Source organism: Arctopsyche grandis, chromosome 9, assembly GCF_051622035.1.
Source record: "Arctopsyche grandis isolate Sample6627 chromosome 9, ASM5162203v2, whole genome shotgun sequence".
In the NCBI taxonomy this organism is placed as follows: domain Eukaryota; kingdom Metazoa; phylum Arthropoda; class Insecta; order Trichoptera; family Hydropsychidae; genus Arctopsyche; species Arctopsyche grandis.
In genome coordinates, this window is record NC_135363.1 from 27633879 (window position 1) to 27655343 (window position 21465).

General features: G+C 33.1%; 1 protein-coding gene across 1 annotated transcript in view; it reads left to right on the forward strand.

The window, feature by feature from the left end:
• LOC143916820 (atrial natriuretic peptide receptor 1) overlaps positions 1-21465 on the forward strand; it is a 100413-nt gene that overhangs the window by 45672 nt on the left and 33276 nt on the right. The window contains exon 3 of the mRNA XM_077438067.1: positions 15034-15114. Coding sequence (XP_077294193.1) covers positions 15034-15114 — 81 coding nt within the window. The remainder of the gene's footprint in view (positions 1-15033; positions 15115-21465) is intronic.

Genomic DNA, 21465 nt, shown 5'->3' on the forward strand with positions numbered 1-21465 from the left:
GACTTGTTCAGAATGATGTTTGAAAGACAAACACCATAATATTCTTAGATTGAAGAGAAGAGTGAATTCACATTAAAATTCACGAGTACCGCGAAGGGTACTCGTGAATTTTTTAACAGAATTGAGATGGCAAGTCCGTGCAAGCGAACGACGTGGCGGACTATACCATAACATCCACTTCGATAACTACCTCAGTTAGGGCCGATCCCAGTTTCTTCGCTAAGCCGATTGAAAAATATCAATATGAACAATGATTCAAATTAATTGTAATTTAATTTTTGATATTTTTAAATATTAGGGGACTAGCCTAGTCGCTCTAGTCCGGAACCACGCAATCACTTGATATTCGCGGCACACATTGTTTACGACTCGTAGAGTTTATCAGCTACGTACATACATACATATGTACTTCATCGACAGTCGTTAGTTAGTCCGTACATACATAGGTGACAAAACTTTAACTAACATCGGTTTTCTCCCTCAAACGCGATCTCACTCACTCGCGTTAGATATAAGTGGTGCCCACGGCAGCAAAACTGCCGCGTCACTCACCTTGCGATTCTCTGCTTTACTCTATTGACAGCACGCCACTGTTACATATATACATACATAAATATGTACGTACATTTTTATATATCTATGTTTGTATTTTATGTAGAAAAAAAAGGCATTTTAATTTCCCGCTTTAAAATGAAACCTCTAAAAAGGACCGAGTGAATCTTTTGGATATTTATTTTTTATGCGCAATGAATGGGTACGTGATAATATTTTTTTTTTATTTCTATTACAGTTTTTAATGTATGTCGTTCCTCGGTTTTGACCCTTGCAAGGACACGCGCATAAAAAAATCGTATGAATTAACGCTCAGGTGAGAGTTCAAACGCAGGTGTCGTTATCACGATGCTAATCCGACCCTCAGTTCGCCCTTTGTTATGTGTGTTTTGGAGGAAAATGTGCGTTTTCTCGGTGAAAATCCCTCTCTCATTTTTAGAAAATTCTCCTTTGTTGATTGTGAAAATATAGCGAGTGAAAATTTTCGCTTTTATTACGCTTGTCACGGTTCGCAATTGATATATGCGCATACATAATACGCGACTAAACTTTCTTCTCTTGTCCCGTCAGGTGCTTCTCAAACTGCACACACACGTGTGTATGTCAATACATATGTACATCAGTGGCGTATATTGGGTGTGTGCTAGGTGTGCGGCGCACACCCGTGAAAACCAAAGACCACATAAAGTAGTATTTTAATACAAAATAATGTGTTGTTGTATAAACAGGCATTGATGTGTATGGTGTATTTACCGCGTGCGCTAAATGTATGGTGTATGGTGTGGTGTGCAGTCTGCAGCGTGTTGTGTGATGTTAGATGTAGTTTGTGCGCCGCGACGAGAGAATACCTATGCCGTGCAGCAAATTGGTGGGTTTGGTTGGAGTGTGCAGGCGGATATTCGCTTGTATAGGTTTGTTCGCGATATTAAGACGTACGGTGTGCTACGACTTCAGAGCACCGCGCAACAGTCGGCAATTGACCAATGCGATGCGACACGTGGTCTCGTACTTTTTCGCACATTCGTATTTTTATGGTCATTCGTATCTCAGTCATACCTCTAATAACTAATAATGGCTAACAGTGTTCAAGACATTTTAACTATTCCGTTTTCAAATAGAAGTTTTGAGATAAAATTAAAAATAATTAAAGATGGGAAACCGTGTCCGTCTCTTCCAAATTTATCCAGTTTGCATAAAGAAAAAACAAAAGTTTACACTAGACATTTTTGCGTTTCAAATTATAAAAAATTCGAATGGATTACAGGCTGTGAAATTCGATCCAAACTTTTCTGCTGGCCATGTTTATTGTTCTCCAAAGATATTAATGTGTGGAACAAAGAAGGATTTGCTGATCTCAACCATTTGACAGCAGCACTGAAGAAACACGAAGGATCGCAGGCACACGTTCAATCATTTCTTTCCATACAAATGTTTGGCAAACAACGAATCGACGTATTAATTGACAGTCAACGTAAAGCCGAAATAAGTCGACATAATGAACAAGTAAATAAAAATAGAGATGTTTTAAAACGAATTATTAACGCAATAATCTATCTAGGAAAACAAGAACTGTCCCTGCGAGGTCACGACGAGTCATGTAATTCCGTAAACAAAGGCAATTACATTGAATATCTAAATGCTCTTCGAGAATATGATTCTGTTTTAGATACTCATTTAAATACTGCTACTACCTTTCGTGGTACTTCTCCAAGTATACAAAATTACATAATCGAAGCAATCGCTCATGTTATTAAAGTTCATATAAAAAATGAAGTAGAGTCAGCAAGTTTTGTTGCTATTATTCTCGATGAAACTTCAGATATAATGACAAAATCACAGCTCTCAACAGTTTTACGTTTTGTATGTAAAGGCAATGTACATGAACGGTTTATTAGTTTTACAGACGTTAGTGCTGATAAAACATCTAATGGTCTATTCCGTCACGTGGTGAACATAGTTGAAGAATTTAAAATTCAAGACAAATTGGTTGGACAGACTTATGATGGAGCAAGTGTAATGAGTGGACACGTAAATGGTTTGCAATCCAAAGTCCTCAATGCTTATCCTTTTGCTCTTTTTACACACTGTTATGCTCATGTATTGAATTTAGTATTGCAGCAAGGTCTTTCTGATATTAAAGAAAATTAATCATTTTTCAAACTTTAAATGGATTGTCTACATACTTTTCAAAATCTTCCAAAAGAGTATTCGCTTTACAGGAATTTGTGACAAAAAGACTTCCCTCTGTAGCACCCACAAGGTGGAATTTTACATCTCGTTTAAGTAGCACAGTACAACAATACAGAAGTCAATTTACAGATTTTTTTCGACATGTTATAGAAAATTGTGAATTATGGGACACAGATACTGTTATAAAAGCACGAGGGTTTTTAGGCTTTTTAGAGGATTTTCAAACAAATAAACTTCTTCAAATGTTTTCAAAACTGTTTGGAATAACTGATGTTTTGTATAACATTCTTCAATCTAAATCTTCGGACGTTTTATATTGTTGTAAAAAAATTAATGATGTTTTGCAGCAACTGAAATACGAAAGGGATAATAATTTTGAAATGTTATGGAATAATTATTTAAATGAAAAAAATGATGATCATGATCGTAGGCCACAAAGATTAAAAAAATATTCAGAAGTAGAAGATAAAACTTCATTTCGTCAATTATATTTCAAAATAGTTGATAGCATAATCGCACAAGTCGAATGTAGATATTCTTCACTTTCCAAATTAGAATATTTCCACCTTCTTTGTAATGATAAATATGACGAATATAAAGAAAATTTTCCAAATATTTTAATTAATAAATTAAAAGATTTTTATGGATCACTGTTTGATTATATTCGATTGAAAAACGAACTCATTGTGCTATATTCCAGCTCTGAATTTTCAGAGAAAGCTGTTCATGAATTAATACAATTCATGACAAAAAATAACCTGGAATCTGGTTTTAAAGAGGTGTTTAAGCTGGGAGAATTAATATTAACGATACCAAGCAGTACAGCTTCAGCAGAACGTTCTTTTTCGGCGCTGAAAAGAATAAAAACTTGCTATAGAGGTACGCAAAGGTCAAGATAGATTATGTGGCCTTAGCTTAATTTCAATAGAAAAAAAGTTATTGGTGGAATTAAAACAGAAAGACACATTCTATGCAGACGTGATTGAAAAGTTTATGTCTCAGAAACGTCGCATTGAATTTATGTATAAATAACTAATAAATTAAACATTTTTGTAATGCAAAACGAGTATTTTTTTTTAATTGCTAATTTTATACCCTACGCCCTACGGCATACACAGCACACCCGGTATTAACACCCACCGTCCGCCACTGATGTACATATATATACATATACATATATACGTATATTGAATCTTGAGAACTCAATGATGATATGTCTACAAGACCCAGTTAAGCAGGGCAGCATTTTCAATACTGCAATAAAGCTGGGGGACTGAATAGAACATAATCATTTTTTATATGTTATTTTAAGTTCCTTTTGATTTTATTTTTACTAGTATTATATCCTTGGACATTTCTAAGATTGATTTTAGAATGGAATTTGAAATAAAAATCGAAACTTGTAACTTTTGAACACTATGTGTAGGATCTGGTTGTTAGGAGACATAGACAGTACAGTAAATAATACTTGTTCAGCGGTTTTAAGGTATATTCATATTGACACAGCACAGGCCGGCAAGTAAAGAGTGGTTTTAGAATGGAATTTGAAATAAAAATAGAAACTTGTAACTTTTTGACACTAGGTAGGATCTTTTTGACTTTGTGTAGGATATGGTTATTAGGAGACATAGGCAGTATAGTAAATAATACTTGTTCAGTGGTTTTAAGGTCTATTCATAATATTGGCACAGCACAGGCTGGCAATTACTCGTAAACAGCAGTTTCAAAGAGTGGTTTTAGAATGGAATGTGAAATAAAAATAAAAACTTGTAACTTTTTGACACTGTATGTGTAGGATCTAGTTGTTGGGAAACATATGCAGTAGAGTAAATAATACTTGTTCAGTGGTTTTAAGGTATATTCATAATATTGGCACAGCACAGGCCGGCAACTACTCGTAAACAGCAGTTTCAAAGAGTGGTTTTATGTAGAATGGAATTTGAAATAAAAATATAAGCTTGTATCTACATATATGTGTAGGATCTGGTTCCTAAACAGGAAAGGAAATGTTGATTTACAGCAACCGTTTCAATGAAAATCAGAAAAATTAACACACGATTATAAGAAACGATTGACCTGGAGTTATAAACTAAGGCCTGGCCGGCAGCTACTAGTGGGAATTGAACCGTGATCACTCGAAAGCATGATATGCTAACCACTAGTCCACGTTGTTGGTTAGATGGATCGGATGCAGTATGAAATGGATGCGATATAAAATGTCTGAATTATTGCAATGACATGATAATATAGCCGAAATGGGGGGGCAATGTTTCGTAACACATTTCAGCCCTTGTTTTCACTTCAAAGCTGTCGAGTATTTGTTCTTCGTTCTATTATAATTATTCACCAAAAGAGTAGTTTTGTATAGTGTTTCTAAACTTTGTAGTCAATAGCTTCATATGTCGGACGTTTTATTTGACGTTGGGTTAAGTTTAGGTAAGTTGCGTTGATTTAATATACATACATACATATTATTACAAGCGCACATCCGTACATATGTGCATATATTAGTGAATATATGTATGTGGGGGTCGTTCAAGTTTGACGTGGGTTTCGTTTTACTATAGTCAAAGATGTGAGCTCGTTAATAGGGTTATAGGGGAATAGCGGATCGGTTAACACGTGGTGCAATTTGTTATTCATCGCGCTAGTCCAATTATTCGCTACTGGGGATTTTACATAAATTTTGAGTCGATTTTGTATAAGGATTTCAAATATACTTAAATTCATAGTGAATTTAATTTAATTTACTGCAAAGACTTTTTGAAATGAAATATACACATATTTTATTTTATTTTATTTTATTGTTACAAATCAATATACACTCGCCATTACAGATTTGCTCCAATGCGACGGGTGTACGTTAACGAAATACAGAATACATAAACAATCATAAATCAGTAATACATACATATACAATCAGAATATATAGCATATAACAATTAATCAGAAATAATAATCATAGAGACATCTATGGATTATTTTTAGATTTTTTTTGTGTACAATTTTTATACATATAATAAATACGAAATTATAGTGATGTCTATAGAGATGTCTATAGAGATGTCTATAGAGATGTCTATAGAGATGTCTATAGAGATGTCTATAGAGATGTCTATAGAGATATCTATAGATTTCAGATTACTGTGTATAATTATTACAAATTATACACAGTCAGATTTTGTGCCAACAGGATTAGATCTAATACCAATTTTCAGGAACCGTTTCAGCAATGATCAGATAAAATTGGCAAACTCTGATAGAGAAACGATCGATTTGGAGTCACAAAACCCCCAAATCTAACCAGCAGATGGCGAGGACTTGAACCTTTGACCTCAGTGGTGCTAAATATATACGCTACCACTAAGCCAAACTGCTGGCTAAATATAAAGATGAATTTTTGTTTGCCGCAGTGAAAATTTATAGATTTCAATTTGTATACACCGAATTTTTAATAACATCTATAATATAGACTTTAAACGGTTTATGAACTTGGCTAATCCAAGTAAACAATATCAATATAGACAACGGTTTGAAATTATTGTAATGGAATTGTTAATATTTTTCAATTTTAGGTAAACGATTTTGGGGGATTAAGCTAAGCTAAGGGACGAGGCTAGTCTCCCAAAATCGTTTACCTAAAATTTAACCTAGTCCCTCTAGTCTAGTGGTTCTTAACCTTTTCAGTGAGCCGCACCCCTTTGAATCTTTAATTTAGAAAAATACATTTATTGCAAGCTTTTTTTTCTTAGCGCACAGATATGCCACTTGATAGGACACTTTAAACAAGGGCTTTTGAATTTTTGCGCCACATAATTTTGTGATTGTACCACTGGCATCAAATCGAGACTTCTTCGACTTCAAGATGTTCAGACTATGACCTGCTCCTTCACCACCATGCACATTGTTGAAATGTTATAACAACTTTGATGGTTTAAGATTGGAGTTTGAAAATATCTTGGAACATAAGATGCATTAAGGTCATTGTGTACCATCTTTTTCTGTCGTGCAAGTGAATCCGTAACCAACAGAATCGTCTTTCCACTGGTGTTTTTTTTGGCATGGCGGGGATATGATAATTAATAATTACGGTCAAATGGATAATCAATAAATAATAAGTAGAAAGAACGTATCAAATAATAATAATATGTACTTCAACATTTTGTGAGAAAAATTCTAACGTTTGTGTGATCATTATATCCTATTCGGGCTTTAATCACTGAACAATTAAGTATGTATTTGTTTCTGCTTTGAAATGGTAGATAACGTTTGCAATCCAACTTTCGTGTGTGTACGCATGCTAGTCTCAAGAAGTTTTTTGCTACACTGTTACTGTCACAAAAACAATTGTAAACGGTATACCAGTGGAGACGATGATGTGCAAATTCTGACACTACTATCGTTATTATTTGCGAGAAAGGAGGAGAGAGCTTGACGCGATATCCTGCCACAAATTATATTATTTTAGTTATAGCTACTCAAGCGCTTTCGTTACTTCTTGGAAATGAAAAAAATTGGCCGATGTCATCGAAAATTAAAACAGTTTTTCAAATATCACAAAACTAAATTTTATATTGTTAGAAAGGCCTCCCGCACCCCCTGATATGCCTTCTCGCACCCCATGGGGTTCGCGCACCCCCGGTTAAGAACCATTGCTCTAATCCAATAACGGTGCACCACTAATACATGCATATGTACATACATACATACATATATCAAACTGCTTGGAAATTGTTGAAATACCCTACAGCGGAAGGCCCTTTACAACAAAATTTATACCGTAATTAAAATGTCCTGGCACAAAATTGGTACATAATAATAATCTTAATTAAAAACCATGTGAGCATTTTGACAACTATTAAATAAAATTTTTGTTTCGGAAATTTTTATTCTGAATTCGTTACAAAATCAAGCTGTGCCTAAAATGTTTTTAAATAGAAGCGGCTTATGATTAAAGATTTGAATTAAATACCATTAAAATATTAATTGAAATAATTTATTATTCAAATAGGACTGTGCATTAAAGTATATAATAAAAATACAAAATATGTTATTTCAACAGCTTCTAAACATTCCTGAATAATTTTATTATATCATCGTGATGTGTATTTTGATAATTACATACATATGTATGTATATTCAGATTTGTATAGATCCTTTACTGGAACGCGACGTTCACTAGTCCATTTAAACTTAGGCTTATCTAAGAAAGTGAATATGATAAAAACGTACGCGATGCTGTGTTTAAAAAATATAGATTTGAATTTGAAGTAAAAGTGGAAAGAAAATAGTTTTATTTGCATTTTAATGAAAAACGATGACATGTCGTTTCATTTTAGTTTCGTGCAATATTTCAGTGTTGCAAATATTCGTAAAGCGTTCACCCGCACTATACCTTCCGCAAAGAAGTTTTAATTAAAACTACGTCCTCATATGGTTTGAATAAAAACAAACTACGTCTTAGGATTACTGAATTTTTCAGTTTCCGCGACACGGGATCCAGCTCCAGGATTCCTGGAATCCCGATATATGATGTAATTTTTTTTTCAATTCAATTTATTTTTCATAAATATAAAATTTATTATTAAAGATCGAGGCTATTTTTATTTACGCTATATTGTATTTTTGATTTTGATAACTCCTTATTCAATTCTTCATTCATCCTCAAATACAATCGTCTCAAATTCATCAAAATCCAAAAGTTTTAATTTTTTAAAAGGATATACTAGCTTCATAAAAGTTTTATCGTAGAATATATATTTATTACATTAATTAGATAAATGTATGTGGTTACTTTTCCAAAAAACCGTTAACCTAAATTGAATCATAAATAATTAAAAATAAATCTCAGGTGAAAAACGATCTGATCACATTTAATACGATTTGGTTAGTCTGTGTTGCTAGTGAATTTATCATTTTAAAATATCCACATTTAATACAAATTCCAAACAACCTAATCCACAATACACCATTTTCATCTATTTTGAATGTAATATTATGCAATTATATGCTTGCATATGCACTTACTTAAATTAAATTTCCGGTAATTAAGTAACATACATACATATGTATACCGATGGCAAAATTCTGCAGATTTAGCGGCAAACCGGTATACCGGTATTGCAATCCCTATCTACATATATTATGTACATAATTCATACATATACGTTTTTGCATTATCGAAACTCTGGCTCCCAAATATATATTTTTTTAAATTTATACCAGGATTAAACATTGTACATTTTTATTATGGGTAGAGTATACAATGTAAATACATATCGATTAACATCCACAGAGACATATATGGTCAAATTTGTAAATTTGCTGCATTTTATACAATTGAGCGAAATTCGAGATTGGTGCAAACTCGATATTTGCGCGAAAATGGGTAAAGTTGCCAATTTTTTGGTACCGCTTCAATGAAAATCAGTAAATTGGCAAATTTGTTAGGAAACGTTCGCCCTGAAGTCACAAATCCAAGGTCTGGCCAGCAGAAACATGTGGGATATGAACCCGTGACCACTTTGCTTAAAAAGCAGTATATGCTAACCACTACATAGTCAATTTCGCTGATTTGAACCAGCACAATCCAAACTAATTCAACATTGTATTAAAATACTCTTTCGGAACATCCCGAGACCTCGTTCTGTTTGTAGACAAACATTTTGCGAATATCCAACATTCAAAAAACAACTTTATTTTTTTTATTTTTACCTACCCGGCCGCTCGGGGGCCAATCGATTATCCCGCTTTCCCGCGAGGATCAACAAAAAATATAAGTAAAAAAGAAAACTCCATCACTCCATCATGCCGAGTCGAGCTACGGTAAATCGAGACAAACGGATTAAACAGAATCTAACAAATTTATGTATGTACATATGTATTTAATGAAGTGAGAATTGATGATAAAATTATTGAAATAGTTGATAATATAAAATATCCGGGAATTGACATAGACTCGAGACTGAATTTTAAGGTGCACGCTGAATATATCATTAAAAAAACGGTTAAAAAATTTGGCGTATAAAATAAATAAATAATATTAAAATAATTCTTAACCTACAGGTTAAGAATTATTTTAAGTAAAATTTTAGCCTATAATATAATTGTATTGCCACATGTGGTTTATTGTGCCACTGTGCTTAACATGTGCAATGGCCAAGACTTAGGAAAGATACAAAAATTACAAAATAAAGCTACGAGAGGTATTTTGAATGTGGGTAGATTAAAAAGTATCAGAAGTATGTTAGATGAATTGGGATGGATGAGTATTAGAATTAGTTTAAATCTTAGTACATAGTCTTTTGTTTATGAGTTAGATCATACGTAAGTTATTACCTAAGTACTTTGAGTATTATACAATAAGGAATACAGGTATACATAGTTTTATACTAGAAATAAGGAAAAATGATTTGTAAGTAGAGTAAGAAAAATAAGACAGCTGCGGGTGTTTTTCACAGGGGTGTGCTCGTGTACAATGCCCTCCCTGAGTGCATCAGGTCTTCTAAGACCGTGGATGCATTCTTGCGAGATGCAAGGAAACACCTCTGTGAGGAACAGTACATATAATTTAAACATAAAATTTTAGAGTTAAGTAATTAAGAATGTATTTTTCGTATCGCGACATAAGGTCCAATGACATAAGATCCAACGACAAAGGTACCACGAAAGAAGATCCACCCGATAAAATGTCCACCTGATAAGTGATCCAGACGATAAAAAACTCAGATGATAAAACGTCCGACCGAAAATCGTCCAACCGGTTAAAGATCCAGCTACAAAAAGTCCGAAAACAAAATACAAAAAAGTAATAATGGTTGATAAAACGCTCCATATTTAAATCGGATATCGAGTCAATTTAGTTAAGTAATTAAGAATGCATTTTTAAATTAGCTAAATAGCTCAAATTATATAAATAAATAAATATATATATATATATATATATATATATATATATATATATATATATATATATATATATATATATATATATGTAAGTACATATGTACATATATACGATGCAAATCGGCGAAATTCTCGAATGTACGGTTTGCGTGGCTCGCTTCGTTCGTTCGTCCATTATCTGCGATTGCCGTGCTTAATTCAATTACACGATGCTGATGAAATCAACCTTCCCTTCCCGTTTCTCCCCAGGCTTCCACTTCGTCTTGTCTTCCATCAATACATGCAAGAAAATTGGGTTTTCCTTCGACGTCTTCATTTTTCGGTCTACGCTTAATTATGGTCGTTAATTAAGGAGTGTGTTTTTTTTTTTGCGTAACTCGCTCAATTAATTTTGGCACGGTTTGCATGCTGCTAATTAATATGTACATAGATGGAGTTTTCTTATTGTACGTGTTGATGGAAAGATTTCTAGGCAGGCAGGTCTCTCGTAGGGTCTCTGTCTACAATGTATGTATGTCACTAGTATTGTACCCGATGAATATTATCGCATGGGTGTTGGCATATTATGATATTAAATAAAAAAATAAAAAAGTTATGTGTCGGTCCTGTGTTCGATCCGGTGGCGGATGATTTTTTTTCAAATAACTTTTAAATATATTTAATTGTTTAATGTGTAAAAATAAAGGTAAGAACTACCCACCTATCTATGTATGTATATATAAACAATATAAAACACCAATAGAAAAATTAATTAATTAAATAAATTTTCGATAGATGGCGGTAAACGCTGAGAGTCGTCTATTTGCTTAGAGGAAGCATTGGTAGCAAACAGTATATACATATATAGAAGTTTTTTTTCTTTTGTTGTTATATTCGTACTAGTGTTGTACTCGATGAATATCATTGCATGGGTGTTGGCATATTAAGTTATTAAATAAAAATTAAAAAAAAAGTAATGTGTCGGTTTTGTGCTCGATCCGGTGGCGGACGATTTGTTTTCAAATACCTTTCAAATATATTTAATTGTTTAATATGTAAAAATTAAGGTAAAAACTACCCACCTACCTATGTATATATAAACAATATAAAACACCGATATAAAAATTAATTAATTAAATAAATTTTCGATAGATGACGATAAACGCTTAGAGCCGTCTATTTGCCTAGTGGAGCCATTGGTAGCAAACAGTATATATAGAAGTTTTTTTATTTTGTTGTTATATTCGTACTAGTGTTGTACCCGATGAATATCATCGCATGGGTGTTGGCATATTAAGTTATTAAATAAAAATAAAAATAAATTAATGTGTCATCGGTCATGTGTTCGATCCCCACGCGGTCGAATTTTTTCAAATACCTTTTAAAAATATTGAATTTAAAATTTGTATTTAATTGTTTAATATGAAAAAATAAGATAAAAACTACCTACCTACCTACATATAAACAATATATAGGTAAAACACCGATAGAAAAATTAATTAATTAAATGAATTTTCAATAGATGGCGCTGAATTATTTCAGTCTATTTGCTTAGAGGAAACATTGGTATTGGACATTTCTTCGTATACGTTTTGGCTATGAAGTTCATATATATGTCGAATTGAAACGACTATTATAGTACGGCGAGCGTTATCTCAGACAGACAGAGATAATAGCGATACTATGTGCATATATTATATTATATTCCTAAGTTTTGTTGGCAGTAGCTTAGCTGTTATGTACATATGCATGTCGAATCGAAACGACTATTATAGTACGGTGATCGTTATCTCAGACAGACAGACATAATAGCGATATTATGTACATATATTATATAATATATTCCTACATTTTGTTGGCAGTGGTTTAGCTGTGACGTACATATGTAAGTCGAATCGAAACGACTATTATAGTATGGCAAGCGTTATCTCAGATACACACACGCAGAATAGCGATATTTATATACATATATGATAGTTAGATATCTCGAATCTATCGACCTTATTTTTTGCGACTCTTATGTCGTGTAAAATGTTGAGAATTAAAATGACAACAAACTAAACTTTAACCAGAATGAAGGTGCTTTGAGATTTTAGACCCCTCCCTCCTCCTCCCCATTAATATTTTCTTTTGTAAAAATTGCACATGCGGCGCAATTGAAATAATAATGTGTCGTAATCGATTAGGTGAGTGAAAGTGAAGTGTTTTGTTCGCAGGGTGTTTACGGTGTTTACAGTCTGGGCGTGATATCGTTATTATTTGTAGTAGATGTGCTTGCGAATGAAAAGCCGTTATTAATTACAAATTAAGGGTATATTTCCGATTTGAAATTGTGGTTTGTTTCAACGAAGGCCTCTTTTGGTTGGATGCCCCTCTCCATTAATTATTATTATCGTCGGTTGAAATGTGTACAGTTCGGGTTTTGTGCTTATATTTTGAGCGATAGTGTATTTTAACGGTCGGTGTGAAGGACGAGGGTATTGTTTTCCGATTTTCGATTAGTTTCGATGTTAAATAGTATATACATATGAGCCGTTATAATTGAAAGTGGCATACGTTCACTTTTCTTCATTTCAGAAATATCTCACAAAATATCAAATATAATGCTTTGCGTTTAACAATATTTATAAATATTGGTGGCCTGTATGTTTATTCTGCTTTTACAAGATTCTGGACATTTCGAATTAAGGGAAGTGATAAAAATTTGTGAATTAAGTCAAATACAATTGTGAAAAAAAAAATAGAAAAAAACTGCAATTTGATTTTGATTTTTAAATGCTTTTTATTATTACTAAATTATGTTCACAATACATCTTATATATATTTTTATAGCTACTGATCTACTGATCATTTTCCGTTTTAATTTTAATTTAATTTTGTTAGTAATCATGGTAGTAATCATGTTCGGGATCCAGAATGTCCAAATTAAAATCGTCTCTCTTTTCCTTTTCTCATATTTATTGTACTTGAAAATACACTTTCCTTGATTGCTCCATAAGTTGCGTGCCGACGGCTGACGTGTGTATGAGTAGATCTCGAGTGACTGATTTCACGTGTCTAACTTCCGAACTGCTCAGTAATGTGAACAGTTCAGGCCGCACCGCTCAACTCGCGAACAACTTGGCTGACGCGACGTGTCGTTCTGAAGTTGCAAAATGACCGATCGCATACACATTGTATGGGGTCACATTTCATCGGGCCGCACCCTGCAACATGTCGGTCTCTCGGGTAATAAAGCCCGACGACGGTTGATATCAGTTGAAGCCGTTGGGTTTGGTCGCATGGATTTTATGACCTGATTCATCGCATTTTATGTTAGAGAAGTGTCTCGGTTGACCACTTCTACGTGTCTCTAACGTGTCTGTCTGACTGGGCGTGAGCATTGCAACTTATAGAGCTTTACAGTGAATGGAAGGGGAAATAGGTCGTAGACATTATAAACACAAGTCTGTCCACATAGTATTATATTATTCTAATGTTAATATACAGCATAATAGGAAAAGAGCTCAAAAACCTACAATTTACAAATCTTATAAATGCTCATAATACATTAATTAAATAGTCTCTAAATTCGACGATCTAAAGCAGATTGTGTTTAGGTAATCTAGTATGTTGTATTGAATATCGTAACATATTGATATTCCTTCACGGAACACAATTTGGGAAAGCCTGTTCTAATTAAAATAAAGGTCAAAGTAACATTAAATCCTTTTGAATGCATACATTCATATCTTTGTAGCGATATAATATTTCGACGGGTTATAAATAGTAGATCTGTTTCAAAATTAGCTTGTTATAATTTTGGATCAAAAACACGAATATATGTAGATTCATACTTACTTATGTATGTACATATGTGATATTTGAATGTTTAAAATAGCTTGTGAATATATTCCTTTGAGTGTGGAATATTTTCTGTAGTAAATTTGTATGATTGTATAATATTCCCGCTTATCCATTTGTCTTTTGCTTATATTGTATTATACATCTGGTTAAAATAAACTGTAAATAAATACAATAGTATCAAAACATGTAGTCGGATTATTCACGGTATAAATTTTATTCTGATCTCTAAGCAGCACAAGAATACGTATATATACATACATATAAGCCTGGGATTTTGCTGTTGACATGACGAGGATGATAATAATAATGGAAACCAACAACAATATGAAGACTTTCTCGTGTGAATTTTAATTCCGTTTGATTAAGTCGTCCATTTTAAACCCTCGCCCCGGAGCGTAATTAGCGCTAAAATAAATGTACTAATTATTCAAACGTAACAAACCCCCATCACATATACATACATACATATATACATAACTTCACATTCTAGTGTGTAATTTATTACGACATATGCTGATTCAGATTTCAATGTGAATGTAATTTTTGATTTTATCTTTTCAGCCACCGTACGAAGCCGAATTCACAGTGACGTCAGGCATCTTGGGTACTAGAGCTATGAACAGGTGGAGAAACGAAAGTTTGGTAATGTTTGTGTACTCTTAATATGTGTGTACTAAGTTATGTATATTATGGTTAGAGCTAGTATAATTATTTTGTTTGTAGAATTTCGTATGCACGTGTGCCATTTATCTCGGTTAGAACTCGATCTTAAGGTAATTAATCAACGTTGAACTCAATCTTAAGAAACAAATCGATTTTCTAGAAAATTTTTGGTCGTAGCGGTTTCTGGGAACACCTTTGTTCGCCACACGGCACAATCGGTCGGGTGATCGTAGTTGTGTTCGTTGTTTTTGTCTGCTCTGCTCTGAGAGATTTGTTTCTTGATATCACTCTAGTAGGACTGGGACACCCCCCCCCTCCCCCAAAATACCACTTTTACGACATTCTTAGCCTTATTATAAAAAATAAAATAATATATAATAGATTAATGGGCGATTCAATTTAATAAAACCAAATAGAACCTTACTTAAACATTTTATTTCATCCATTCTTCTCTCGCCTTCACTCTTCCCTGACTTCGGTGACTTTATTATCATCGCTCTTCTTTGCCCAATCATATTTTTCCGTTGTATTCGTTTTTTGGAGCAGTTATTTTTCCCTTTTATAGCTATATAATAATAGAATTCAATGCATGACATTTTATAATTTAAAACACATTGAAATATGCTTTTCGCTGTATCTTTCGCTTTCCATTCTTCACATGTTTTATTTTCGATAAATGACATCATATTCATTACTTCCTCTTTCACTTAAATATGCAATTGTTTTTTCAACCTGTTCACATTCGGGTACTTCACGAGAAGCATCCATGAAAAAAACATCTTATTTCCACCATTTTCCCAAATAATTAATTCCAACGTTGAAAAAATTCTCGACATCTTTTTCAATTGCTTCTACTTGTGTCATCGTAGTTTTCTTTATGTATTTTTTAGTTTGTTGTACATATATGTTGTTTTCTCGAATATCTATGTATGTATTTACTACTTAATCTCTCCGTTAATTGTTACTTTATCTATTTTAATGTCCTCTAAAATATTTTTCACTTCAATGACAGTTATGATAGATTTTTCAAGCTTTTTAATTTTTTTTTCAATCAAAAACATTTAGCTGTGTACAAAAAAGGTATAAAGTTCTGATAATGGATTTGTAAAAAAATCCGTTATCGCTTTTGGAAGATGTTCTTCTTGTAAGAAAAAAAATTTCAACGGCTCCAACATCCCTTACAATTGCTGGAAGTAGCGATAACCACCTAAATACTTCTTGAATGGGATAGCATGTTATTACATATATGTGACTTCTGCAAAATTTGCAGAAATTTTTAAGTTTTTCATTCCTTAATGTATATATAGAAAAAAAAATGAATTAAATAAATGCTGGTGTTGCCAATTAGCGTGCGCGTATCAATATTAGATATTTTGTATGTACAATATTATTGGAAAATAGTTTTTTTATTAAATCGACCGGGACAAATGACTCTAGGACAGGGACACTGGGACATAAACCTCAAAACCGGGACGTATGGCAGCCCTACTCTAGTAGGGTCTGTTGTAGTTGCAGTTGCATAGTTACAGACTCTTTAGGTAAATGCCCACTTTTAGACATGCCTTATTGTTTTACGTAAAAACAAGTAATGATTGCTTTTATTAGATACATAAATATGTATGTAATACCTAATGATGTGACCAAAGTAATACAAAGTCAAAGTGGAAAATACATCAAAAGTGTATCGAATGAAATAATTTTTAAGTAAACATATACATATATGAATTTTGATTTAGTATATGTAGATGTTTCAGTCGAAGTATAATTTCACATTTCAATCGCCAGTTGTCATATTATTATTATTTATTTAAGTTTAAGTTTGGACCATTGTGGCATTGCAGGAATTCCTAATGCACCAGAATGGTACAAAATGCACCAAAGAGATGAGAAAAATAAAAATATATACACAGATAAAAACACATTTATACATAATCATAAAAAAAACAATAGCAGATAAAGTAAAAATATCTAATAATAAAATACAAAGTAGGGAGTTTCTTGCATTTACAGCCAGAACTACATACATACATATATGTATTGTATGATTGTATTTGTAATTTCGAAAACACTAGTTATATTAAAACTTACCAGCATTAATAGTTATATTTGTGGATAAAATTTAATGATTTTTTTAAATATATTTTTTTGTAAATACGAGTGATTAAAATGAAGACTTCTTCAATCTCGAGTAGAAAGAAATTTCGCGAATGACGAACCTCGCGACATTATAGTATAGTAGATATTATATTGTATAATATAAAATAATGTGATTATAATTCGTCCAATCCGCTTTTGCTTCTGGTTAAATAATATTTGGGAATTTTGGCACGAATAACTCGTAAAATTGCGGAGAATTTATTGGAAAAATCTTCAGCTTTTCGACTGCAAAATTAAGCGAAACTTTCAACGAACCTTAATAAAACACTTTTAATTATTATTCTAGTCGAATTAAAGTATTTCATTTGTAAAGGAAGGATATTATTTAATATAAATCATGTAATATTTTATTTATGTTGTAATGAGTTGTTTACTCTGTTTGATTTGGGAAAAATAAATGACTTCGAGACGATGTTATCGATTCGATTAGTAATCGAAAAGTTCATTGAATATCAAGGTTTTTCTTATGTGACAATTGTTTGCTGAAAAACAAATATTAAATCAAAATAAATTGAGTTACAAAACTGTTTTTCCATGTCCACAAATCGATCGTTCCTGCGAAGAGTTACGCGATACATCAACCCTTTCATGAATATTTGAGTTTAGTCATTAAAAATATTACATTAGCGACCGAACCTTTATAATCCTCTTACGATCCATTATTTTGACCAAATTTGATGTCGCAAATATGATTAATTAAATTCTAGCTTGGGAGACGCCGGGTGTATATTCCCCTATATGTAAATGAACGTACAATTTAAATATAGTATGATATATAAAACTAGCCGAAGTACTTAGCTTCACTCGAGTGTGGTTTAGCTTTGTGTGATGTTTAGATTTTAGTTACCTGTCTCATCTGTCAAGTGTGGATAAAATGGGAATGGGAACAGGGTTAGAGTGTTCAAATGTCATGTAGCCATTAATATTCCAAGGGCTTCAAAAAGTAATTGTGAGAAATCTGATTTAGATCGTTGGAGTGGTTTAAGATTCGTCTAAAGTAGGACACAGAGACACACCCACGCTACGGATTGCAATTAACCGTCAAATTTCATTTACCGGTAAACGGTAAATAATTTTTCCAATTACCAATATGATGATATTTACCAGCAAATGGAAATTTTTTCACGTAGGTGGTTACTTTTTCTAAAAACGTTAGCCTAGATTGAATCGTAAACAAATTTAAAGTTTGGACCATTTGAAAATTTGGATCATGATTAAAACAACCATCTGGTCGCATTTATTACGACTTGGTTGGTCTGTGTTGCCACTCTTAAACAAGCGTCAGTGTAGCCACACATACGAATGCGTCAGTGATGCTACAAGAGAACTGTCAAACTGACAGAAGGCTCGCCACTCGCTACAACTTATTACAATGAGTTACTTCTACGTTGCAATATAAAAACTGCATCCTTTCAAAATTTTAGTCATTTATTGTATTGTAATAAAATAAATCAATAACAATCAGGGGCGTCATTTCAGCTTTTCCCAGAGGGGGGGGGGGTAAAGTTTTTGACCAGTAAGGAATGACTTTCTAGGAGATGGCGGGTGGGTGTATTATATTCAGTGGCGGCTCGTGGATAAGATATCTGGGGGTGCTGCGTTTGATTAAAAATAAAAAAAATGTTTATTTGGATTATATTTTATTATTAACATCAAAATTATCAAAATAATCAAAATTATCAAAATTATCAAAATTAAACATTATATGTATTTTATTTCATTAAAAAATTGATTCTTCTGTCTTTTTTACTTTTCCTTGAAAAAAGGTCTATCACCTATTCGTTAAATTTTTGCCAAATAAATGAGAAGAAATAAAACTGTTACAGTGAGGTTTAGAAGGAAGAGTAGAAATGTAGAAAGTGTAAGAGGTGTAGAAGGAAAGACAAAAGCAGAAGTAATGACGAAAAGTGAGAGGTGTCGGGCACGCGCATACGACGCAAAATACGTCTCGTACAGCCGGGAGTGGCAGTACGAGACCAAGCTTCTAGCGCGAGCTCTCTCCCCGCGCCCCTCCTTCACCCACTCGGCATATTCCAACGAAAACCGTACTGCACAAAATCATAAACGATGCCTCACTTTCTGATATTAGTACCGCGATGTATGATCATTATTGGATGTATCGGTGTGCGGGCGAGCTTAATACACGCTTAAATAATATTATTATTTTCATATAATATACATACATTTATGTATATAATAATATTATTTTTTTCTCAATTTCCTTGGGAGTGCTGCAGTACCGCAGTGCGTATGGACGAGCCGCCACTGATTATATTATAAAAATGAGTGTTTATAAAGTACAAAATAATCTGAAAATCTTTCAAATCAAGAAAAACAACAAAACAAAATATATTTGAGAGTTAACATTTTGTTTCTGGGTAAAATCGACGTGTTTATTCCTGACAGTGTTCTAAAGAATTTCAATATCTTATTATTGTTGGTTTAATATTTTAATTCGAATTCATAATAATACATTAAACAACGTTGATAGTCCCCTTCAAATCTAGGGGGGGGGGGGCTGCCCACTCTACCCCCCTCCCCCCCAAATGACGCCCCTGATAACAATGTAAATATTTTCGTGATTAATATTCTAGATATGATCCGTCGTTTCCTTTTTCTGTTTTTCGGGAGGTTTATACCTACTTTTGTATTTAGGCTTGTATTTACATTTAACAACATCGGTTCATTTCTTGATCTGTCCCCGAGACTTTGTGATCTGTTCCCGAGAGTTTATGTGTAGTGTCTGTGAATATGTTTATAGCATGATGTAACACTGCGTTCAATAATAAAAAGAAAGCTCTGTCTCTTTCGCGCGCATGTGCGTGAGTATGAGAACGCGCCAACTCTTGGTAACAGACATTGTACTAAACATTATTTCCTGTTTTTAACTATTCGGCTCCTTTGTGCGTATTATTTTGAAATACAATGAATATCCCTGCTGGTAGCTAAATAATGTCTTGCTTAGAGAATAGAGTATTTAGTGAACAGTAATTTCACACAAAAATTAGTCTCAATGAACGGGCATCGTAGATACTAATAGAAATGCCATAAGTATTCATTGCAGTTATTTATTTTAAAATATACGAGAACAATATCAATTTCTTGACTGGTATTCGTCCTTCATTGGTCGAAAAAAAGATTCACGTCCAAAAAGAGACGCAGCTTTGGATTAGCATTAGGAACAAACAAATAAACAATTTTTTTACGCCATATATGTACATACTTATGTATGTATGTACATATACATATGTACACACATATATGGTATTTTTAATACATGCTATTTTTCGTTGTTTTGTTCATTACCACATATTATTCATTTATAATATTTAAAATATGATGATTTTCAATGGGCAAATAGTATATATGTATAATGTACATAAAATCACTATGGCAAATGCAATATAATATGAACATATAAAAGTTCTGGTTAACGTATTTATAGACAGGTCAATTTTTTGTTCAGGTTTGAAAGGGCCTTTGTTCGTCCACAATAAAATTTATGCGAGTTGTACAAGAGACATTATGCTGCTTGTTTATAGATATTATATCGAATATATCGAATTCAATAAATTTTCCAAGCCGAACTTTTCCAAATCAATAATATCGGGCGCCAAAGATACCTATTTGCATTTATTATTTTAATACACAGACGTCCGTTCGGCGCAAGTTCACTTTTCCTCGGCGAAGCGATTCGTGGAAAATAGGAAAATTTCCGATTTACGACTGTCGACACCGCTAAGGGTTGTTTTTCACCGCATTTTCACCCCACTACATTTTCGATTCGACATCCTTCACATATTTTCGTCCGGTTTCCGTGGAAACAATAACAAGCAGTTTACTCCTATCCTAAGTGAATAATTTGAAAGGTTCATTTTATTATCTGTCTTATACCCTTAGCCTTCAATCCAACTCACCCTTCTTAATACAGACGTGTTTCGCGGTGGCTGGAGAGTGGTTTAAATAAAATATGTTCACAATCCTCCGAGCGTGCTTTTATTTTCTCATCGCATTTTCAACTTTTCCGATGCGATTTTCTTTTTAAAATTGAATCTCAGCTAACGCCTGGGATGTGTCTTAAAATGTTACATTTAATCGCAGCTCGTTTACGTCTTATTTTATGGTTGTTTCATTGGGATTTTGCGACGTAGACGTAATTTCGCACTGCGCCTT